The 26,044-nt window shown below is 41.0% G+C and overlaps 1 protein-coding gene across 5 annotated transcripts in view; it reads right to left on the bottom strand.

The window, feature by feature from the left end:
• Positions 1–26,044, bottom strand: part of EHBP1 (EH domain binding protein 1) — a 739,122-nt gene that overhangs the window by 194,319 nt on the left and 518,759 nt on the right. For 2 of the 5 annotated variants that reach the window (XM_082251356.1, XM_082251358.1), the window contains 2 exons: positions 6,420–6,567; positions 540–644 (listed from right to left, as the gene is read on the bottom strand). In XM_082251356.1, the coding sequence (XP_082107482.1) occupies positions 540–644; positions 6,420–6,567 (253 nt within the window). The remainder of the gene's footprint in view (positions 1–539; positions 645–6,419; positions 6,568–26,044) is intronic. The other 3 variants (XM_082251359.1, XM_082251360.1, XM_082251357.1) reach the window with 2 other exon arrangements.

The raw sequence follows: 26,044 nt of genomic DNA, 5'->3' as shown, positions 1-26,044 counted from the left end.
TCTGATGCATTCTATGCATTAGGATAAAAAAATCTTCTGTGTGCAGCAGCCCCCCTCAATGCTTACCTGAGCCCCATCTTGATCCAGTGATGTCCACGACTGTCTCAGCAGTCCGGGACTCTCCTTCCTCATTGGCTAAGGCAAAGTAGCGGCGCCATTGGCTCCCACTGCTGTCCATCAAAGTCAGAGAGGGGGTGGGGCCGAATCGCAGCACCCTGTCTGAATGGGTACACGGATCTGTGACTCGGCTCGGGTGCCCCCATAGAAATCTGCTTGCTGTGGGGGCACTTAAAGGGAAGGAGGGGCCAGAAGAGCGAAAAAGGACCTGAGAAGAGGAGGACCAACTGCACAGAGGAGGCAAGTATAACATGTTTGTTATTTTTATTTTTAAAAAAAGAGACTCTAATTGCATTCCCTGCATGAAGGTAAAAAATGTTCTGCCTTTAGAATCGTTCGGGTTTAATGACACTTTAAGATGATCTGAAGAGCATGCAAAGCTTTAAGTCTGTTAGTACATGGCAAATATCAATGTGAATTACCAGAAAAATCAGTGTCTACGTTAGTAGAGTCACTACCGCCACCACATACAAAAGTGCATTCTGGACTCTCCTCGTTAGTAAGGGCTTTGTTAGAATCATTTTCATCTGCAGAAACAGACAGAGTTAAAACTGCAACAGTACTCAAGAAAGAACAAATGAAACAAGAACACATTTAGAACAGTTACATTCTGTTTTTAAATTCTTTAGTTTTATATGTTTGAGAACCACATTGATAGATTGGAAAAATCATACAAATGCATAATGGTAGTAAGGTGTAAACCATTGTGTCATTAGTAAACTGGCATCATAGAAAAATGTGAGTCTTGTGCTGCACTTTGAAGGGAAATAACACAATGTTACGTTTCAAAAATAGTTTCCTCTGCAAGGAAATATATGTAAATAAACAGGCTTGGGAACTCTTCAGCACCAACCTTTAGAATATTAATATGATCATTGAGTTTAACGGAGTTTATTTGATAGTTAAAGCGGAGTTTCAGCCACATACACTTTTTTGAGCTAAAAATACCCCCCTAATCCTAAACTATCCCCAATTACCCTAACACTAACCCCACATTACAGTACATTACATTTACTGAATAATGATAAATACTTACCTTTAAAATTGATTGCAGAGCGCGGCCATCTCCGGTGTGGGCATCTGAAGCTGTGGTGTCCCCCACCGTGTCCCTCTTCCTGGTTCTGGGCTACCCAGAATGCCGATCGCAATCTCGCGCATGTGCTGTAGATTGCAATCGGCACTCAGAGTAGCGGACGGCCATTCCCATTGCATCCTGGGATTGATGACGCTCATCTCCCAGGACGCAATGCAAAGGAGGAAGTGACGTTGGGGGCCGCCTCCGCACAAGAAGGAAGAGGAAGGAAGGCAAGTTTATTTTAAAAACAAGGTAAGTGAAACAAAAAAAAAATATTAATTATCCAATTCTTTTTTAGTTTTTTTTACTCTAACTGATGCTGCAAAGTTTATTTTTAGGCTGGAACTCCTCTTTAAATTTAACCGGTCAAACTATTGAGTGATGGGGTAGTGCTGGACTGAGACAGTACAAGGTGCAGGTTGTTCTCTCTCCTTGATCAGCACCTTCCCTATGGCCATGCAGCAGACATGTGGCAAGAGGGAGAATAGGCCCATTGCCTGCGGCCACAAAGTCTGTAGGAGGGTTGGGGGCTGACTGGGCTAAATTAGAAATGATTTCCCCCTACTTTAATGCAGACATGTTGTCATGATTGGCCATTTCTTGATCTTTTATTTGTAACATTGCCTATCTGTTGACCAATAAATTGTCCTTTGCCCTGTATTGACACCAAAACCTGTTTTTGTAACCCATAAAAATGTACAATTTCTGTTTGCACAACAACCTGTTTGTTGCATATGTACTGCTGTGATTGCCAGTGTATTGTTTAAGTACTGCCACAATTGATTGTGTGTTACATGTAAACTGAAGCAAGTTTAGTGGCATGATGCACGTTACCAGAATACTTTAAGTATTGCCATTCGACCATGCATCTAAAATCAGATATTATGACCACACTGCTAAATCAATGCTAAAGAATCCCCCTCTCCTTTATCTCCATAAAATTGCTGGTTAAAGGATAACTGTAAGTAAATAAGATTTTTTTACTTTAGAAGTAAAGCAACTGATTCAAACACATAAAATAGTTTCCAAAGGAACAAAGCATGCAATAGCTTCCAACCTACTTTTGTCATTAGGAGCAATCAGATCAATACAGGAAAATTCAGAAATGGAGCTGCACTGAATGATCAATTCCTGATCGATTACAACAATTTGATCAAATTATAAATAAGTAGAAAAATCTATACTTGCACCATATGGCCAATATTAGATATGCAGACCTGTAGCTTCAGAAGTACAGCACATTGGCAGACATTATGGTCACTATCATTCTGTTCTGCAGCAAAATATGAATTTCTAAGTACAGTAGCAAGTCAGAATCTATCTTATACAGGTCTTATACATTGCCCCTGTAAGTGGGTGGGATATATTAGGCAGCAAGTAAGCACGTTGTCCCTGAAGTTGATGTGTTGAAAGAAGAAAAAAAGCGAATTATTAGTCGCTTTGGGTCACTGTGCAGCTTTAAAGGGTTTGGAGAATCCAGTAACACTCAGGAAAAGCATCAGTTTATTTATTACTCCTTTTGGACATGATTATATGGCATTATCATAACACACACACCTATGAGATTATTAACCAAATTAATGTTGCACAATTGATTAGAAGAATGTAACGGCTGATGGGTTTTAAACTTCTGAAATTTTATTTTCTTCAGTGTTCATCTATCCAGCATAGGGATACCAAGAAGACATCTCCTGGGACAATAGTTTTAATTGAAGCGGAACTTTGGGGAAAATTAAAAATTACTCTTGCAATTGGGCTCCCTCGGCACTGCACTACCTTATGCCACATGCCCACAGGTTTCATCCTCTCCATGTGACTGGTCCCGGAGCTGATTCAATTTTGCGATCTATGTGCCGCAGGCACTCTGAGATCATCACATACAGCGGAGAACTTACAGTCCTGCATTGTAAGAGAGAATTTTGTGGGTATCAGAGAGAAGCGTATAGTGCCCACTGCCAGGGGGGCGCAGGAAAAGTAACATTGCTTTTAAAAAAATCCCCTAAGCTAAAAGAGCATTTAATTCATGCAATGAAAGGGGAGTCCCACTTGCAAGAGTAGTTTTGCATGTTCCCCGGAGTTCAGCTTTATGTTACAGAAAGAGATAAATTAAAATCATTAGCCATTTATACTCCTAACTTTATTTCTACATATGTTTCTCAGCTATGAGGTGGGAATTTTTCGATTGTGAGTCCCTTGAGGTAAAAGGGACTAATAGGAATGGTTCTATATACAATGGAAAGCGACTTGTAATTTATCATTGCTATAAAAATAGAGTAAATTATTCCACTTTAAATGTAAATTAAGTTCCCTTTAACCAAATTAACAAAACTATTAAGACTTTAGTTTAACACAGTCATCTCTTCTGACATCACCTGGATGGACTCATACTTGGCATGATGCCACATTCAGCTTGAAGGTGAACTTATTAGAGGTGGCAGCCTGCCCTTGCAACATTCCTTTAACATTTATTTCAACCAATCACAAGGTCCTTTTAATGTGCACAAACACATTTACAGCAACCTCTAACCTTACAGCTTGTTCACCCAAGTGCAGTTACCCAGTGAAACCAACAGGACATCATGACACGCTCCATCAGACAACCCAACAATGCTCAATACACTTATACACTTAATTTTTTTTTGTTTTTTCACATTGTTGGTTGTGCATATGTGTTTTTTTATATACAGTGCAAATTTTTTTCCTGCAATCTGTGGTTGCAGGAAAGAAATTCGCACCATGTACGGCCGGGCTTTAGGGACATTTCCCTCAGGCCGGCCATACATGGTGCGAATTTCTTTCCTGCAACCACGGACTGCAGGAAAGAAATTTGCATGATTCCCCCCATCAACAAACAGTGTTGACAGGGAAATCAGCAATTGTCCCCTCTCTGCGGGATGGAGGAGGTAGCCATCCCTGCCGGGAGAAGACAGTGGTTATCACTAGAGGCTATAGCAGCCGCTAGCGATAATCCCAAGAGAATCTGGCAGGCAGGCTGGTTGTACCCAGGTTGATCACGGGCCGATTCGAACCGTGTATGGCTCGGTGACAAAGGTTTTCGCCAGACAGAAAGCGAGGAAAAATCTACAGAACATCAATAAAAAATGACATGAAATCTACCCTGCTAAAGTTAAAAAAAAAAATAAAAAAAAATTTAATTTCTGTCTGTGTGTCATTTGAGATTTTCCTGTCTGGTGAAACAGTTGTCATTGGGGGAGTAGGTAGAGACCTAAATAGCCGTAAAACTATGATTGGGGGGGGGGGGGGGGGATACTAATCTTTCATACTTAATCCAACACAAGTTTTGGCTAGATTTGCACTTTGTATCAGTTGTGGATATTTTTTAACCACTTTACCGCTGCTCACTAAGCTGCTACTGCGGCAAAGTGGTTCGTTATCGTCTGGCGACATAGACCTACGTCGCCAGACATTCCCCTCGCTCGGCAGCGCGCGCCCACCGCCGGAGGCTCGCTCCCACTGTATTCACCGCCGCTCTTCCCTGATCTTTGGGGAATCGAGTGTGGAGATCCGCCCGCGTGTGTAAACAAAGCGGGCGGATCTCCTAAGTGACAGGCAGGGTCAGATTGCAGGGTTCAGCATAGCTGAACCTGCGATCTGTCCCTGTGTCACTCAGTCACCTCCCCCCACACACGTTAGTAAGCACCAGGCATACATTAACCCCTCCCTCTCCAATAAAAATTAACCCCTTCCCTGCCAGTGTCATTTTTACAGTAACAGTGCATATGTATAGCACTGATTACTGTAGTAATGTCACTGGTATCCCCAAAAGTGTCAAAAACGTCAGTCAAGGGTCCGATCTGTCCGCCGCAATGGCGCAGTCCCGCAAAAAAAAAAAAAAAATCGCAGATCGCCGCCATTACTCGTTAAAAAAAACACCAAAATAACACCAAAAACACAATAACTTTTGCGCAAACCAATCAAAAAACGCTTATTGCAATTTTTTTTTACCAAAAATATGTAGGAGAAAACAAATTGGCCTAAAATGATAAAAAAATTTAGATTTTTACATTTTTTTGGGGTGAATTTCATATAAAAAAAATTTGAAAAATATTGTTATTTTTTCAAAATTGTCGCTCTTTTTTTGTTTATAGCGTAAAAAGTAAAAATCGCACAGGTGATCAAATACCACCAAAAGAAAGCTCTGTTTGTGGAAAAAAAAGGACGTAAATTTTGTTTGGGTATGGCGTCGCACGACCGCGCAATTGTCCGTTAAATTCAAGCAGTGCCGAATCGCAAAAAGTGGCCCAGACGTAAGACAGCAAAATACTCCGGTGGTAAAGTGATTAACTGGTTCATGACAAATGTTCCCATACATGTGTAATAATATCTCTCACCCACAGGTGGTTTAGTGAGCTTTGACGTCATGTGTAAAGATGGCTGCCGCATATCCAATTGACCATGTGGTTTTGAGGGAAAGGTGCAACCATATCTTGACGACCTGTGAGTGGTCAAGGGGAATGACTAAATTCCATGTCTTTAGCATGGGGGAAAGGAGGTTTTTTTTTGGAACTGTGGAAGGAAAGCATGCAGCAAAATACCTGATACCAGATATCGAGTGCAAGCTGTTGCCAGAGTTAAGTATTATTTGACCTTTCTTTGGGATATTGGGAATAGGAGTGTATACTTGAGTCTTGTTAATGTTTATGGTAACTTTTCTGTGTAAGAAGCTTTATGTATTTTAATGTCCAGTAAAGTTTTCTTTTATTCTTTTTATCAAAACTGCTGTTGGTGTGTCTGTTCATTTTAAATATTCACTAGATATTTCAGTGGCTGTCCAGTATACCGTCATTATAAATTTTGTTGTTCCCACATTTGATACACACTTTAAGCATCACACATCCTCACCCACATCCCTCACATCCAATGACTCATTTCAACCATGGGTAGCCATATCCTTGCCAGTTTTGGTAAAGTTTGATCCAAAAAAAATAAAAATCAGGGAGTTATGAGAGCAGGACGACAAAGGGTGTGGATTGTGGGTAATTATATAAAAAAAAACTACAGAGAAAGTAGGTGAGAGTCAAATTAACAGAGAATACTAGATAGAACATATACAATATATTATAAAAGCACATGGTGATCCACATAAAAGCGCACATGGTAATAGAGATATAGCTAGGGTATACAATTGCTCATTGTTTCATTTTTACTCAAGATTACACAGAAAGATGCGGCTGTACCTAAAAAGCATGCCAGTCATTTAACTCACCTCCAGACGTCTTTGCCTTTTCTTTTAACTTTTCTGCAGACACCTCGTTGTAGCTGGGAAGTTCTGACATCTTCACTCCAGATCGAGCTTCTGCTATGAGTTGACGTGCTCGCTCTCTTAGCTGCCGGCGCCGCTCTTCATCTTGCTGCTGGGAAATATTGAACAGTTTTGGCAGCTTAGTAATTGACAGAAATGCAATTTTCATTCCCAATCTGATGTGTGTGATAGCAAGTGTCTGGTACTGTGGTACACAGTGTGCGCACTATATGCAGCAAAGTGTCATGGGAGAGTGCGGTTTCAGCCTGCTCTGCCGCTAGACGCTCATGCTGCACAACATAAACACGTGAATATTATTAAAGTGGTTGTAAACCTCAGACATGAAATATTAACAAAGCATATCCCTATATAGTGTGTAATTGTCTCAATTGAAAGCACTAAGTGTAACTTCTGTCTGCTGCTTTGTTCCTCTGCTATCAGCATGAATCACTTCCGACAAGTTTTCCTGACACCAAGAGAAAAAAGGTGACAGGAGAGGGATCTCCAGCTGATTGACAGCCTAAGCTCTGTTCCTGTATGAAGGGGATGTGTTTCTTCCCTCCAATCAGTTCCCAGAGCTCTCCTCACTGAGCTCTGCAGAGTGTAACTTCAGCTCTCCTCCCCCTTTTTATCTGACAGTTCAAGTAAGCTTTATAAACTCTGGACTTTGAACAGATGTAGAGAAGAGAATACTGCAGATAAACAGGTACAACATATGTATGAGGATGTGTATCACCTAAGGCTAGTCACTTCCCTGGGTATATGTGAGGGTTTACAACCACTTTAAACCTACTCCAAGATGCTCCTACAGAGAGTTTTACCAGTTTACCTAGTGTTGTGCATGGCAACCAGGTTCTTTTTCATTTTTAATGTGTTATAACTTAGGAAAGAGTTTCTAATGGACTGCTAAAGACAATGCGGCCACTACAAAGCGCACTTTACAGGATAAGTACCTCATTTTATGTTTTTTTTACAGCTCCTGGGGGGAAAGTACCAATACTTCTACACTTATACACAAAAACGAGTTGTAAAGTCAGGAAAGTTTTTTTTATCGTAATGCATTCCATGCATTAGGATAAAAAGCATACTGTGTGTAGCGCCTCCCCAGCACCTGCTAATACCTGAGCCCCATCTCTATCCAGCAATGTCCATGGGTTTCCCGGCCATTCTGGGACTCTTTCTCCTAAATTGGCTGCAATACAGCCATGGCTCCACTGTCTTCTGTGGCTGTCAATCAAAGTCAGTGGGCCAATCAGGAGAGAGAGGGGACGGGGCTGAATGGCAGCTCTGTGTCTGAATGGACACATGGAGCTGCAGCTCGGCTCGAGTGCCCCCATAGCAAGCTGCTTGCTGTAGGGGCACTAAACACAAGGGAGGGGCCAGGAGCAGTGAAGAGGGACCTGAGAAGAGGAGGATCCAGGCTGATATGTGCAAAACCAACTGCACAGAGGGGGTAAGTATAACATGTTTGTTATAATTTTCTTTTTAATCAAGACTTTACAAGAGAGCCAGTTCACATACAGGCGACCCGACTTCCCGGGGCGACCTGTGAAGTCGTGGTGCACAGCTCGCACCGTGACCTCGGAGCGGCATGCACAGACTTCATATCATTGAAGTCAATGCAGGTTGCTCCAGGTCGCCCTAAAGTAGTACAGGACCCTTTTTCTAAGTCGGAGCGACTTGTGTCGCTCCTATTAGAACGGGTCTTGTGCTACTCTATGGCAGGCGACCCACGGCGACTTGTCAGGCGACCAGGTCGCCTGACAAGTCGCCCCAGTGTGAACGGGGTCTCACTTTAAAGTGAATTTGTGAGAAAAGAAACATGGAAACTCACTGCTGACTTGGTTTTAACACTTTCTTTTTCACACATTATGTTAAAAGTTGCATTTTTGGATAGAAAATACTTAAACCTCCCAAAAAACATTATATATTTTTCCAAAAGCAAAAACCCTGTAGATTTAAAAAGATGGTAGTTGCAATTTTTAATTGCACAACTGTCAAATCTATATTTCCAGTGAAAAAATACACTAACATAAATTTTATTGCACACAAACATAATATAATCCCAAATTTTTTTGTACAAAATAAAACATAAGGGTGTGTTGAGTAAATAGATACCTAATATATCAAGCCTTAAAACATTGTGTGACCATACTACTGTGAAAAATGATGGCACCCACAATTATCAATAGTCAACACTTGAAATGACTACAGCTTTTCAGTTCAAAATTACAGATAAATAAGGGACTTAGTATAATTTTACTCACTCTGGCAGCGATACCCAATATGTTTTGCACAACCACTGTCTACATACACCTTGTGTGTATATGGGGCGACAAGGGTTTAAAAGGTTTTTTTTTTTTTTTTTACTTAACTTTTTTGCAGTCACAAGGGGGCTTACAAACCCCCCTGTCATAGCATTAAACAGGTGACAGGTACACTTTTTTTTTGAGACATCAGAGATTTATTAGATCCCTAAAGTATCTCCTGCCAACTTATTTTTGACAGCGCTGAACTTGGGAGTGTTCAGAGGACATTGGGGATTAGATGTTCCTTAATGTCTTCCTGATCGCCACATGGAGGTGGGGTGTGGCATCCTGTAAGGCCCCTTTCACAATTGTGCGACCTAAAAATTAATTTTTCCATGATTTTGACTAAACTTGAAGCAAAGCATGTGTAATCTTGAGGTCTATGGACCTTTAAACGAATCAAAGTCAGACCAAAGTAGTGCAAAGTAGTTGCAACTTGAAGTCGCACAGATATGAATGGTACTTATTGGAAATCATGGAGTACGACCTGTCATGAGATTTTGCAGTCCCAAGTCGCAGGACAAGTCACACAAGTTGAAAGTGTTTAGGTTTGACCTCATATTATATGGTTTTGGTAAGTCTAAAGGAAAAAGTCTTCAGAAAATCTTATAGTGTGTATGGCCCATTACCCTGAGGCACTGGTGATGCGGAAATAAATTGTAAGTTTAACCCAAAATGTTTTATTCAAAAAATGTCTTTTATGGCTTTATTGGTTGGGCAATATTTCATTATTCCGACTTTTTAAACACTTTGGGAGAAAGGGAAAAAAGTGAAAGGGACCTAAAAGTGAGCAGATCTACAGCCACCCATACCCTGCAGGAAAAAATAAAAAATCCAGAAATAGGCCCCTTTCACACATACGGTCCGTTCAGTTCATCAGTTCAGTCACGTCAAATGTATCAGTTTTCCATCCATTTTTCGTCAGTTGTTATCCGCTTTTTTATCCGTTTTTCGTCAGTTGTTATCCGTTTTTCGTCAGTTGTTATCCGTTTTTTATCCGTTGTCATCCGTTTTTCGTCAGATCCGGTTTTTTGACGGATGAAAAATAGGGCATTCATCCGTTCAAAAAAAAAAACGGACATTGACGGAAGCGGATGAAAACGGATGATCATCCGTTGTCATCCGTTTTTACATAGAGATGCATTGATGTCCGTTTTTCATCCGTCAACGGCTGGATGAAAAACGGACAGACGGACAGCATGTGTGAAAGGGGCCATAAGCTATGGCTGCTGCTGCAGCTGTTGGCTTGATTTACCCATTCATACTGGTTAAGAATGCAGGTTCTAGGGTGGTCATCCAACTCTGGATTTATTACCTAGTGGACTGCCTAACAAATATAAAAGTATATTGTCCCATAATGGTCTGTATGTGTGTAAGTATTGTGACCCTTATACAGCACTTATCTTTTCAATCATAAAAGGAAAAAAATATATAAACTTAAAATGATACATATTACATAGCTAATATATGAAATCAGAATTTCATCTTGAAGCTGCAGTTACTAGGGAACCACAGCCAGACAGCTGTTCACATTTAGCTAATGTCCAAAGGACAACTAATGTCAACCTCAAAGGGGATCTGTCACAAGGCAGGAGGAAGCTGTGAAGGAAACTATTAACAATTATCTGCCTCCTAGGCTACATTTTAGGTCTAGGGCAGTGAAGACAGCTTTAAAATGCAGCTTTAAAATGAGTAGCATGACTAGTACGAACTATCAGTTTGGGTTGAACAATAAAAAAAAAAAACCTGACAGCTCAGGTTGGAGCCATTGTACTAACAATCCAATGTTAGTGCAGCGATCTCCCCCGATGAGCTGTTGTGTTTTGACAGGGGGACGCCCCCCCCGCCAGAACACTTCATTCAGGGCTCTTAGCCATTGGCTGAGAGCGATGATCGGGAGCGCCGATTGGCTGCTGTTTTTCCAGCACGCTCATCCGACAGAAGCCAGCCGATCGCCTGGCTTCTGTTGCACCGGCTGCCATACACACAGGACAAATGTCGCCATGCATTCGGCCTGTGTGTGCTAGGCTTAACCCAGAACTACTGTACAGCCAAAGAATTGCAGCTATTACCGGAAGCTTCTCACACAGGTATTCTTTTCTTAAAACTGAACTCCAGACAAACCACTTAATACACAGTTAAAATAATAGTTTTAGGCAGATGTGAAATGCTGTAAATTAAGAATGCTTGCATAAATAGAAACGTTAATAGCTTATTTGTATCAATTAACAAAATGGAAAGTGAATAAACAGAAGATAAATCCAAATGAAATCAATATTTGATGTGACCACCCTTTGGCTTTAAAACAGCATCAATTATTCTAGATACACTTGCACAGAGTTTTTGAAGGAAATCAGCAGGTAGGTTGTTCCAAACATCTTGGAGAACTAACCACAGATCTTCTGTGGATTTAGGCTACCTCAAATCTGTCTGCCTCTTCGTGTAATCCGAGACAGACGATGATGTTGAGATCAGGTCTCTGTGGGGGCCAAACCATAATTTCCATGACTCCTTGTTCTTCTTTACGCTGAAGAGAGTTCTTAATAACATTGGCTGCATGTTTGGGGTCCTTGTCCTGCTGTAGAATAAATTAGGGGCCAATCACATGCCTCCCCATGATGGATAAGTATGGCATGATGGATAAGTATCTGCCTGCAATTCATAGCATTGAGGACACCACTGAACCAGACCAAATCTCCAACTGGACTTGCGGAAATGCAGCCCAAAGCAGACACTCATTATTGCACCACTCTCCAGGCCTTCTGCAAACAAACTGCCTCCTGCTACAGCCAAATATTTCAAATTTTGACTCATCAGTCCAAATCACCTGTTTTTGTGCATAGTTGAGTTGCTTAGTCTTGTTTCCACATACGAGGTATGGCTTTTTGGCCGCATTTCTGCCAAGAAGACCACTACTGGCCAGAGTTCTCTAGACAGTAGATAGGTGTACCTGGGTCCCACTGGTTTCTGTGCTTATGGCACTGCTGGGCATCTTCCAATGTCAAATGGAAGTAAGCATGATGTGTCTTTCATCTGCTGCATTAGGTTTCCTTGGCCAAACATTGCATCTTCTGTCCTCAACGTTTCTGATTTCTTTGTGCTTCTTCAAAAGAGCGTGAACAGCACATCTTGAAACCCCAGTCTGCTTTGAAATCTTTTCCTGGGAGAGGCCTTCCTGATGCAGTATAATTACCCTGTGTCTTGTTGCTGTGCAGTCTTGCCATGGTGTATGACCTGTGACAAGCTCCCTTAGTAGAAAAGTTTGGCTGTTCCTTACCCAGTTTAAAACTTCCTAAACAAATGATTCTGTTTCAGCGAATGATGGTTTCAACCTACATATGAAATTGATGATCCATTCACACCTGCTTGGTATACCATAATTGGTTAATTATATACCTGATTCTAATCCTACAAAATCCTAGACTTTGTGCAAGTGTATGAATTGATGCTGATATTAAGTCAGAAGGGTAATCAAACCAAATATTGATTTGATTTAAATTATTCTTATGTTTACTCACTTTGCATTTTGTAAACTGATAAAAATAAACAATTCAAATACATATTTTTGAAAGCATTCTTACTTTACAGCATTTCTTCACGCCTGCCTAAACTTTTTTCACAGTACTTGCATATAAACTTTTTTATATCTCAAAAGGATTTGTATTTCTTTCCAGCCAGTTGTGAGATTTACACTGCTGTACAAGACTGCAAAGCTAAGTGACTTGACTTTTTCTGCTGCACTTACAATAGGTCCAGGTCCGTTCCCTATCTGCAGCCTGTGAATGGACAAAAGAGAAGCAGCCTTCTGAGGAGTTCATCTCTCTATTCATGCTGATTTCTACTTCTGTTGGCTTGTTACTTGTCATCATGGATGAGCTCAGGTTCATTTCCCGCTTTGCAGCCACTCATATACACACCCCATATATATATATATATATATATATATATATATATATATATATATATAAAAAGAAACACACATATACACACATATACAAACCCAAACCCAAAAAAGTTGTGTTGGGACACTACAAATTGTGAGTAAAAAAAGAATGGACTAATTTACAAATCTCATAAACTTATATTTTATTCACAATATTATATAGATAACATATCAAATGTTGAAAGTGAGACATTTTAAAATGTCATGCCAAATATTGGCTCATTTTGGATTTCATGAGAGCTAAACATTACAAAAAAGTTGGGACAGGTAGCAATAAGAGGCCGGAAAAGTTAAATGTACATATAGGGAACAGCTGGAGGACCAATTTGCAACTTTATACTCAATTGGTAACATGATTGGGTATAAAAAGAGCCTCTCAGAGTGGCAGTGTCTCTCGGAAGTCAAGATGGGCAGAGGATCACCAATTCCCCCAACGCTGCGGCACAAAATAGTGGAGCAATATTAGAAAGGCGTTTCTCAGAGAAAAATTGCAAAGAGTTTGGAGTTATCATCTACAGTGCATAAAATCATCCAAAGATTCAGAGAATCTGGAACAATCTCTGTGCGTAAGGGTCAAGGCTGGAAAACCATACCGGATGCCCGTGATCTTTGGGCCCTTAGACGGCACTGCATCACATACAGGAATGCTACTGTAATGGAAATCACAACATGGGCTCAGGAATACTTCCAGAAAACATTGGTCGGTGAACACAATCCACCGTGCCATTCGCCAATGCCGGCTAAAACTCTATAGGCAAAAAAAAGAAGCCATATCTAAACATGATCCAGAAGCGCAGGCGTTTTCTCTGGGCCAAGGCTCATTTAAAATGCACTGTGGCAAAGTAGAAAACTGTTCTGTGGTCAGACGAATCAAAATTTGAAGTTCTTTTTGGAAAACCAGGACGCCATGTCATCCGGACTAAAGAGGACAAGGACCACCCAAGTTGTTATCAGTGCTCAGTTCAGAAGCCTGCATCTCTGATGGCATGGGGTTGCATGCGTGTGGCATGGGCAGCTTACATCTGGAAAAGCACCATCAATGCTAAAAGGTATATCTAAGTTCTAGAACAACATATGCTCCCCTCCAGACGTCGCCTCTTTCAGGGAAGACCTTACATTTTCCAACATGACAATGCCAGACCACATACTACATCAAATACAACATCATGGCTGCATAGAAGGATTCAGGTACTGAAATGACCAGCCTGCAGTCCAGATCTTTCACCCATAGAAAACATTTGGCGCATCCTAAAGAGGAAGATGCAACTAAGAAGACCTAAGACAGTTGAGCAACTAGAAGTCTGTATTAGACAAGAATGGGACAACATTCCTATTCCTAAACTTGGGCAACTTGTCTCCTCAGTCCCCAGATGTTTGCAAACAAGAGGGGATGCCATACAGTGGTAAACATGGCTTGTCCCAACTTTGTTGTGATGTGTTGATGCTATGAAATTTAAAATCATCTTATTTTTCCCCTAAAATTATACATTTTCTCAGTTAAAACATTTGATATGTCATCTATGTTGTATTCTGAATAAAATATTGAAATTATAAACTTCCACATCATTGCATTCTGTTTTTATTCACAATTTGTACAGTGCCCCAACTTTTTTGGAATCGGGTTTGTATATATATATATATATATACACATACACACACAGTATCTCACAAAAGTGAGTACACCCCTCACATTTTTTGGAAATATTTTATTATATATTTTCATGTGACAACCCCCGAAGGAATGACACTTTGCTACAATATAAAGTTATGAGTGTACATCTTGTATAACAGTGTACATTTTCTGAATCCTCAAAATAACTCAACACACAGCCTCTAATGTCTAAACTGCTGGCAACAAAAGTGAGTACACCCCTAAATGAAAATGTCCAAATTGGGCCCAATTAGCCATTTTTCCTCCCCGGTGTCATGTGACTCGTTAGTGTTACAAGGTCTCAGGTGTGAATGGGGAGCAGGTGTGTTAAATTTGGTGTTATCGCTCTCACTCTCTCATACTGGTCACTGGAAGTTCAACATGGCACCTCATGGCAAAGAACTCTCTGAGAATATGAAAAAAAGATTTTTTTCTCTACGTAAAGATGGCCTAGGCTATAAGAAGATTGTCAAGACCCTAAAAAAGAGCTGCAGCATGGTGGCCAAGACCATACAGCGTTTTAATAGGACAGGTTCCACTCAGAACAAGCCTCATTATGGTCGACCAAAGAAGTTAAGTGCACGTGCTCAGAGTCATATCCACAGGTTGTCTTTGGGAAATAGACGTATGAGTGCTGCCAGCATTGCTGCAGAGGTTGAAGGGGTGGGGTGTCAGCCTGTCAGTGCTCAGACCATACGCTGAACCCTGCATCAAATTGGTCTGCATGGCTGTCGTCCCAGAAGGAAGCCTCGTCTAAAGATGATGCACAAGAAAACTCACAAACAGTTTTCTGTAGACAAGCAGACTAAGGACATAGATTACTGGAACCATGTCCTGTTGTCTAATGAGACCAAGATAAACGTATTTGGTTGTGATGGTGTCAAGCGTGTGTGGTGGAAACCAGGTGAGGAGTACAAAGACAAGTGTGTCTTGCCCACAGTCAAACATGGTGGTGGGAGTGTCATGGTCTGGCTCTGCATGAATGCTGCCGGCACTAGGGAGCTACAATTTATTGAGGGAACTACGAATGCCAACATCTACTGTGACATACTGAAGCAGAGCATGATTCCCTCCTTTCAGAGACTGGGCCGCATGGCAGTTTTCCAACATTAAAACGACCCCAAACACACCTCCAAGACAACCACTGCCTTGCTAAAGAAGCTGAGGGTAAAGGTGATGGACTGGCCAAGCATGTCTCCAGACCTAAACCCTATTGAGCATCTATGGGGCATCCTCAAACGGAGTGCAAGGTCTCTAACTTCCACCAGCTCCATGATGTCATCATGGAGGAGTGGAAGAGGACTCCAGTGGTAACCTGTGAAGCTCTGGTGGACTCCATGCCCAAGAGGGTTAAGGCAGTGCTGGAAAATAATGGTGGCCACACAAAATATTAACATTTTGTGCCCAATTTGGACTTTTTTTTACCTAGGATTTAGACATTAATGCATGCGTGTTGAGTTATTTTGAGGGGACAGCAAATTTACACTGTTATACAAGCTGTGCGCCAACTATTTTACATTGTAGCAAAATGTAATTTCTTCAGTGTTGCCACATGAAAAGATATAAGATTTACAAAAATGTGAGGGGTGTACTCACTTTTGTGAGATACTGTAGGTGCATCTCATAAAATTAGAAAATCATCAAAACGTAAATTTATTTCATTTCAGTAATTCAATTCAAAAAGTGAAACTCATAATTTATATAGATGTGTTACACTCAGAGTGATATATTTCAAGAATTTCTCTCTTTTAATGTTGATGATTATGGCTAACAGCTAGTGAAAACCCAAAATTCAGTATCTCAAAAAATTTGATTATTACAAAAGACCAATAAAAAAAGGATTTGTAACATAGAAATGTTGGCTTACTGGAAATTATGTCCATGTACAGTGTAGTATGCACTTAATACTTGATCGAGGGGCTCCTTTTGCATGAATTAATGCATCAATGCGGCGTGGCATGGAGGCGATCAGCCTGCGGCATTGCTGAGGTGTTATGAAAGCCCAGGTTACTTTGATAGCAGCTTTCAGCTCATCTTCATTGTTGGGTCTAGTGTCTCCATAAAGCTGATCAGCAGAGGTCAGACTTGATGAAATACAGTGGACCAACACCAGCAGATGACATGGCTCCCCAAATCACCACTGACTGTGGAAACTTTACACTGGACCTCATGCAACTTGGATTCTGTGCCTCTCCACTCCTCCAGAGTCTGGTACCTTGATTTCCAACAGAAATGCAACATTTTCCACAGTCCGTCATGATTTGGGGAGCCATGTCATCTGCTGGTGTTGGTCCACTGTGTTTTATCAAGTCCAAAGTCAGCTCGGCCCTCTACCAGGAAATTCTAAAGCCTTTAATGCTTCCCTCTGCTGACCAGCTTCATGGAGATGATGTTTGCATTTTCCAGCTGATCTTGGCATCTGCCCACACTGCCAAAAATACTAATGCCTGGTTTAGAAACTGCCTGACCTAAACCCTATAGAGAATCTGTGGGGTATTGTCAAGAGGAAGATGAGAGACACCAGACCCAACAATGCCGGTGAGCTGAAAGCAGCTCTCAAAGCAACCTGGGCTTCCATAACACCTCAGCAGTGCCACAGGCAAAAGGAGCACCGACCAAGTACCAAGTGCACACAATACTGTACATGGAAACACTTTTCAGTAAGCCAATATTTCTGTATTGCTTGAAATATATCACTCTGTGTGTAAACATCTATATAAAATATATGAATTTCACTTTTTGAATTGAACTACTGAAATAAATTAACTTTTTGATGATATTCTAATTTTATGAGATGCACCTATATAAATACATAAAGGTCCATAGCCTGGACAAAGGGTCACTTTACAACTCTGAAAACTTAAAATCAAATTAATTGTTCCTAACAGATGTGCAGTTTGTAACATGGATGCGAATGATATCAAATCTCTAAAACCAGTGGCCGGTCCTTGTGTCTGAATTTCAGTCATTCTTACACATGGACAGGGCTGCAAAGTCACTAAACTCATCAGGGTGCTAAAGTCAGAGAACTGCTAATTTTGCTTCTTACCATCATTTCTAAAGCAAGAAAAATCTAAGTACTAACATATAAACATGAAAAAAAAAAATATAAGAAATTCAAACATGAGTTCTTCTTTAATGTGCTCAGCCGCTTCTGCAGCCAGAGAACAGATACCTATCTAAAGCTGCCATCTTCCCCCAGCAATTTCCAGGCAGAGAAAGCAAAAAACATTCCTCTCCTGCCGCAGTGGCTGTCATTTAGGCTAAAAACCATTAATAAACAAGCAGAAGATACTAATTAGGAACATTTCTGACATTTCCATGCAAATTGTTTGTTTGTAGCTATTTACCAGCCATTGTTCTCACTACAATAGAAAAAAATGCAAATGAATGAATCAAAATGCAACCCTAATGGGACTTTCTGTTTATAAGCATTAGCCCAGAGGTGTGCAGTAATTCAATCCTCAAGCAGCGAGATTTAGCCTCATTAACAGCCAGCATGGGAAGGTTACAACTCATAAAACCCTACAGTAAACAAAGTGTATGGGCACAACACAATATCTTGAGCCTGATTGACAGGACTAGGGTTCCCTATCAGATTGCCTCCATTTACCTCTATACTAACGCAGACACAGTTTCACATTGGCCCCTGTGAGCTCTCTTCTATTTGCATTATTTGCTTTCGCATACATTCATTTTTCCCTGAAGACAAAGAATTAAAGGGAATTATATTTGTTTCAGGATACATTATGAATAAAAGTTACAAAGCCTTCTTTTTTTATTTTATATCAAGTGTATTGATCCATATGCATTCTCTGTGCCATGTACTATATCCAGGAAATACACTAAGTGTATGTATAGACTAGGAGGATACGTTCCTCAATGCTCCTGTTTCTTTCGGTCTTTAAAGACACACTAAAGCCCCGTACACACGTACTGATCGTTGGCCGAACGATCGGCCGTCTTTTGTCCAGGGCTGTCGTGTCTGTTGAAAACTGCAAAAGACTGCACACGAATTTTGTCGGGCCAACAACAGCCGACTGCAGAAGTGATGTCATGTGATGGTTAACTTTCCTTGTCTTTTGTCTTTTCTGAGCATGCCCAGTCTTGCTAATCTGCTGTCTGTCGGCCGAATTCTGTACGGACTGGCGAACAATCGGCCGTTCTGGTGACGGCCAACAAATATTTTAAAGTCTGCACGACAGATTCTGTTCGGCCGAAAATGTGCTGTCGGCTGTCGGAAGCATCATACTAACAAGCCTACAATCGGCCAATCGGTCGGCGGCCGAATATTTACGGCCGACAATAGGTACGTGTGTACGGGGCTTTAGTTTAAAGTGTGTCTAAACCCAAGAACATAAATGTATATTGCAGCTCACCAGTCCTCAGAAGTTGTGGCTGCATAGGTTTTCTTTATTTCCTTGCTTTTCACTTGCCAATTCTGCCAATAGCACACTTCCCGTCCTGGGGTGAAAGCACTGTGCTTTATCTATGGAAGGGCAGCACTGTCATCCTAGGACAGGACTATAGAAACCTTCCCCTCTCCTCTTCTACATAATAGAGGTGCAGGATTCTGTAATCCTCAGACATTGCTGAGAACAATGCAACTGATTAGATAGCTGTACAGAGACCACATGATTTCTAGCAAAATTAACGGGTATTTTTTGCATATATCAGATATTACAGAATACTTTGTTTAATTTATTTTTATAAAGAACACAACATATTTAAAGGGTTACTAAACCCACAACAGTAAAATCAGTCTGTATATGCAGTAAAGCTTGCTGGTTATTATCCCTGTGGAACCTAAGAGGTTAACCTCGGCTTTGCGTAAAAAGGCTGTTTGATCCTGTCTTCTCAGATCCTCTCTTCCTTTTACTGTTCCAAATCCATCCTGATAGTACAGAGCCCTAGGAGGCACTCTGCACATGCTCAGTTTGGTGTGTATTGCTTAAGATTTTTTTATTTTTTGGGGGGGGGGGGGGAGGATGCATGTGATCAGCACAGGGCCAATCAGCACTGTACAGAATGAGGGTCAGGGGTTATGCAGCCTCATAGGACAGTCAGAGGAGAATGAAAACTTCTCCCACAAGCTTTAACCAGTGCTCAGCCAGACATTGATAGAAGTCACAAGACTGCTGATAGAGAAAAGGTATTTAGCACTTTATATTTTCCTAAAAAAAATTGATTTTTCATGTTCTGTGCAATGTGGTTGCAATTTTTTATGTCACAGAGTATTTGCGCAGCGTTTTTTTTAAACGCAATTTTTTAGGAAAAATACACTTAAATGTCAGTCTAAACCTGTGAGGAGGGAGCGGGTAAGCATGACCGATTTGCGCTCTGTGTCTATGGACACACACAGCCCCGCTCAGGAGTGTGTGCTGACGCAGGTGCCCCCTATATCACATGGCTTGCTATGGGGGCACTCAGAAGAATAAGGGAGAGTGCTGGTGGGGGACCGGCAAAGAAGAGGTAAGGGACTGGTTCTATGCAAAATGTTGCACAAAGCAGGCAAGTATAACCTCTTTTTTTATTTTAATGGAAAAAAAAAAAAAAATTTAAACGTAAGAAAAACGTAAACCAGCGCTGACAATTACGTTTTTTTCCCCGTTTTAGGAAATGTTTGCCCATTTGTTTAACCACTTCAGTATTAGCCTGCCATTTTTCAGTTTCCAGTGCTGTGATACTTTGACAATATCTCCATCATGCTTTCTTTTGGTGTCATTTATAACCACTATTTATTCATTTTTACTGAAGAATGGAAAAAAAAAAAAAAAAAGCCTGAAAACTGTTTCCTCTACTTTCTTTCACAAAACAGAAAAAAAATGCCAGGATAGTACTGACACTCCCGAAATTACCCTTTTTTGGGAAGAAGACATCCCAAGGTGATTTCATTTTTTGTCACTATTTTTTGGAAATTAAAGGAAAATGAAACTGGGCCGTCCATGGATGGCTCAGTTCACAAGCATTACCAGTGGTACTTGCTGTCCAAAGGCTTTTTCTGGAATTAGGTATGCAAACAGTATCTTACAAATAGGATGTCCACCATTTTTTTTTTTACAATATGGCAGCAGTATGGTAGTTAACAGTATTAAGAAAACCTTTTATAAAGAGTCACAATTAACCTTTCTGTTAATAGGTATAGTATGTTCCATCTTTCAGCTCTATTATATACACCAATACATAAATTGTTTTAAAGTGGTAGTAAACTCTATCTTTTACCTTGTACCTACAGGTAAGCTCACCATTGATCTTGTCTCTAGGTACATCACCTCTAGGTGATGTCGCATGTGCAGTGACGCTCTGCTTTCAGGGCACAAAGTGTGCTGTGAAATGCAAGGTACCGTGCCGTGGTCTGGGCTCCCATGCACATGTGCTGAAGTGACGTCATTGCGGCGTCAACCATTCATGCAGCCAGGGACCGCAAACCATACTAGTACATTATGAGTTAAACCTGCAGGGGAGCGCTGATTTTTTTTTTTTTACCGCTTTAAAGGCTAAGTTCACCTTTAGTAATATGATAGCGGTATCCTCTCCCTACACCCGCTGTCACGTTTTAACCACTTGCAGTGCGCCCACTGTATATATAGTGCCATAGGGTGGCTACTCTGCACCGGATCACGTACCTAGTAAATGATCCGACACTTTCGGGTCTGGGGCGTGCATGTGTGGCACCGGCGACCTGATGCAGGAGCTTATCTGCAGGGACTGTGTACTCAATGTCCACCGGCACCTGCCGACCATTAGGCAGAGAGCCATAATGGCGATCTCTCTATGTAAACAAGGCAGATCGCCGTTGTGTCAGTAGGGAAGGCATTGATCCTGTGTTCCTGCACAGCAGGAACATGAATCAATGCCTTCCGCTAGTAAAAGCACCTCTCACACTGTTAGAAAACACTTGCTAGGCATACTGTTAACCTTTGATCACCCCTGATGTTTAACTCCTTCCCAGCCAGTGTCATTAGTACAGTGACAGTGCATATTCTTTAGCACTGATCACTGTATTAGTGTCACTGGTCCCCATAAATTGTCAAGAGTGTCAGTTAGTGTCCCGATTGTCCACTGCAATATCGCAGTCCCGCTATAAGTCGCTGATCGCCGCCATTAGTGCCCTTTCACACGGGCTTTCCGATCAGGTCCGCCTCTCAGTTTGTGTGGCGGACCTGATCTGATGCACCATGCACCCCTATGGTGACATGTCCGCTGACACCCGCTGCTATCCGATCCGATCCTGTCCGTGAAATCCAGACGGATGGAAACCCTATTTTCCATCCGTCTGGAGGATCGGATTGGATGAAAATGGACAGGTGGTCCGTTTTCATCCAATCTCCCATAGAGGAGAGCAGGGATCTGATAGGTCTGTCTCTGCAAAGTAAGCCTGCTCAGCAGGGATCAGTGGATCGATCCCCGCTGAGCAAAACGGAGTCCGCCGGGTGGAAAGCCCGTGTGAAAGGACCCTTACTAGTAAATAAAAAAAAAATCCCATAGTTTGTAGACGTTATAACTTTTGTGCAAACCATTCAATATATTCTTATAGGGATTTTTTTAACCAAAAATATGTAGCAGAATACATATTGGGCTCAATTAATGAAGACATTTTATTTTATTTTTCATTTTTTTATTGGATATGTTTTATAGTAACAAATATTTTGCGCTTTTTTTCCAAAATGGTCCTTTTTTTTGTTTATAGCGCAAAAAATAACCGCAGTAGCGATCAAATACCAACAAAAGAAAGCTCTATTTATGGGAAAAAAAGGACATACATTTTTTTTGGGTACATCATTGCACGATCGTGCAATTATCAGTTAAAGTAACGCAGTGCCATATCAAAAAAAATGGCCTGGTCATGAAGGGGGGGGGGGGGAATCTTTCAGAGGGCAAGTGGTTAAAAATGGCATGGCTTTGCAGGGATCTACTTGCACAGCCACGTCATTCATTCACATCAATCTGTGAATGAATAAACGACAGGTTCCATTTACCACCGCAGCAGATGGCTTGTAGTTCTCAATGGACTGCAAGGGTGCCGATAAGTAACCTCATAGTCCATTTGCTCTTCTTCTAACTTTGTAACTGACAGTCCATACAGAGGTATGGGCACAAAGCTAGAGGGGGAGTGTGCAAGAGCCTGATTTTGCTAATGCAATACACTGATTCTTGAGAAAAATGATAATAAATGCACATAATTTACCTGCATAGAAATGTGCATTCATTTCACTTTTCTTTTTAAATGTGATCTTAATTTATGTTAGAAAAAATAAAAATGGAAAAGAATACATAGATATTAAAAAAAGCTGTGTTTAAAAAATACTGAAATGGAAAAAGTATGAAAAATAAAATATATATTAAATGATGAGAACGTGTCATTTCTTTTAATGGCTGTCTGTTCAAAAAAAAAGCGGAAGAGCAACTTTTGTTCATCTGTTTCCGTATGGTCAGCAACACAGTTGAGCATTGTCTATGATACTTGGTTTAAACAGTTAAATTCTCAGGACAAGCTTTCGGGGGCCAACCATTCTTAAGGCTCAAGCAGTACTGTTACACAAAAGGTTTAGCAAGATGTTCGTATATCTGTACAGACAATATGGGCATCAGATCACCTATAACTCATTGCTATTAACATTCAGAGGTCTACTTTTTATAATTACATTTAGCAGCCACCAAGCTGTCAAGATTGCGTAGGATTAACCAAAAAAATCCTTTTAAGGACAAACTCTTCAAGTTTAAGTAATTCGTTTTCCTTGTTTCCACCCCAGAAAAAAAAAAATGTATCGGAATGCAATTTTTATATTTCACAGTTCACCGAGAGCTCAGCAAGCTTTCTTTCCCCTGCTTCAATGGTGCTCCTTTTAATTTTATCCCCCCTTAGTCCAAGTAATTAAAAGTGATCAGCAGTGGCTTCCCAAAGGATTTAGCACATGTAACCCCCCCCCCCTCCCCTTAGTAGAATTGTGCTTTTCAGGGGGGGGAAAAGAGCAGAAAAAGGATTCAGAGTTTCATTTCACAGAGACAAGAATATGATGGATTTTCAATCCCCAACTTTATCCAATTGTTCCTTGAAAAGTCTTAAGATCTTAAGAAAGCTATAAAAATGGGTGACAGTGGGGGGTGCTTTTGTACTTTCCGCTAATGCGGGTGACTGACGTCCATAGAATGGATTTTGAAAGCGAAACCTTAATATGACGTTCAACATGTGTTTGCATACAGAAAACATTGCCGGATTCCTGGGTTAGTGATACCCAACAGTGGCAAAAAACAATGAAAACTAGCACTTTTGTTTGCTATATAATAAATCTGTGTGCATGTTGCCAACACCAGTGGATACTCAAAATATATTATATCTACATTTACATTAACTGCTGCAAGGTTTTATGACAAGTGCCAAATTAGATTTCAGAACATCACAACATGGAAATCCTGTAGGCTTGTATTGGAAATTCCTAAATAGAAAATCCTAAATTCTAATTTTTATGATTTAGAAGCAGTCCTGTACTCTCTAAAAAATAATAATAATAATAAATAAATAAAAAAAAACCTCACAAAATAACTAATAAACTTAAGCTGGCAATACATGGTTCAGATTTTTTTCGTTCAGCCAGCACGTTAAACCACTGAGCCAGCCTGCTGAAAATATCTGAACCAATTGCCCCATCCCTACACTTAATCACTCCCTTACCATCAGAATAAACTAATTGAAAGAAACATTTCCAGCAGGACTGTTCAAGCGGCTTGAGAAAGAATTCAGCGGCTTTGAAATGTGTTGCCAGTTGGAAAGTTTTTTCCCCCAACACAGGTAATGGCAGCAAGGAAAAAAAAATTGTGGCCAGAGAAGAAAGGGGATCATCCCACAAAGGTTCAAAAGGTAATCAAGAGAATCAAATTGAAATTCCACAAAGTCACAGAGTGGCTACATGAGAGGATCGCTGAACAAAAGTTTTTACCCACGAAAGGGAGGCAAGCAGTCTTTGGAATAAGATTGCAGGGGCAAAGATTTACACCTTGCTGGCTCTTAAGTCCAAATGCTAATGCAGATCTCATTGCAGAAAGGTTGAAATTGTTCCCACAGAATAGTTCAGCGCTATCACTGGAATTCCTTCCATTTCAATCACATTGAGTAGATGGAGAAGTAGTTTTGAGCTATATGGAACGTCAATAGGTCCATATCCTGCTTCCCCCACCTGTGAGACAGGTCCTGAAACACTTCTTGGTGTATGGAACATTTCCCTGGGATTAGGCACTACCGTCTGGGGTAACTAGTCAAACACCTGGAATGTAAATGGGGGACAAAGCTGTAATATTTAGACAAGACTTCTGGTTGCTTGCTGTGGTTATTGTATGCCATTGCTGTTGTCTTGTCTAACTGTCTCTTGATCCTATGACACTCTAATCAGAGTGCCTGTATTGCAATCACAGCCAATTCACTCAGAACTTGGGCATGTTGATCAAGAGGTGGGATTATTCTACAAAGTGTCTAGGGCCCCTCCCCAGCACTTTAAGGCTGGCATCAGTTGCTAGGATCTTTCAAGGCTGCAGGAGGTAGGATTTCCCCAACTCTTGAGCTGGATTCCAAAGCCACCAGGCCAGAGATAACCTGGTCTTCAGTGTAAGACCAGTAAGTGTGTTTCTGAACCAACCTTTCTCATGATGACAGAGTGCTGTGTTGAAGGGATCTACAGTGGAACTGGGCAAAAAGAACCTTGAAGGAGGCTACCATTAGGCAAAGAAGTCTCATATAGAATTCTAGGAAGGATGGCTCTTGAACTGTAAAGTCTAAAGCCCCGTACACACGTACTGATCGTCGGCCTAACGATCGGCCGTCTTTTGTCCAGGGCTGTCGTGTCTGTTGAAAACTGCAAAAGACTGCACACGAATTTTGTCGGCCAACAACAGCCGACTGCAGAAGTGATGTCATGTGATGGTTAACTTTCCTTGTCTTTTTTCTTTTCTGAGCATGCCCAGTCTTGCAAATCTGCTGTCTGTCGGCCAAAATCTGTACTGACTGGCGAACAATCGGCCGTTCTGGTGTTGGCCAACAAAAATTTTAATGCCTGCACGACAGATTCTGTTCGGCCGAAAATGCGCTGTCGGCAGCCTCATACTAACAAGCCTACAATCGGCCGATCGGTCGTCGGCCAAATATTTACGGCCGACAATCGGTACGTGTGTACGGGGCTTAAGTCTTTAAGAGTAAGACGTTTTTCATGAGGAAGAAAAACTTTGTACTAGGTTGTGTCTAAGGGAACACCCATATATTCCAAGCAATATGTTGGTTAATAGCTTAACTTCTTAAGGTTCAGACTCCAACTGAAATTTTTTAAGGTTTGGACTACCCCATCACATTGTTAGTATCTGCACTGACTGCTAGTCCCCTTTCACACTTGTGAGACTTGTACTGCAACTTGGGACTGCAAAGTCGCATGACAAGTCAAACCCCATGATTTCAAATGAGTACCATTCATATCTGTGTGACTTCAAAGTAGTCCCTGCACTACTTTGGTCCGACTTTGATGCGACTTGAGGTCTATAGACCTCAATATTGCACAGGCCTTGCTTCAAGGCATGTCAAACTCAAGCGACTTTCAGTTCATACAAGTGTGGAAGAGGCCTTAATGTTCCCTCAGCAGGAGATTGTCCACGTATCCCACAATAGGAATTTCCCTAGAGCGTAGTAAAGTTAGCAGGAGTGCTC

Source organism: Pelophylax lessonae (assembly GCF_965119305.1).
Source record: "Pelophylax lessonae genome assembly, chromosome: 3".
Lineage (NCBI taxonomy): Eukaryota > Metazoa > Chordata > Amphibia > Anura > Ranidae > Pelophylax > Pelophylax lessonae.
This window is presented reverse-complemented; position numbering and strand designations above follow the sequence as displayed.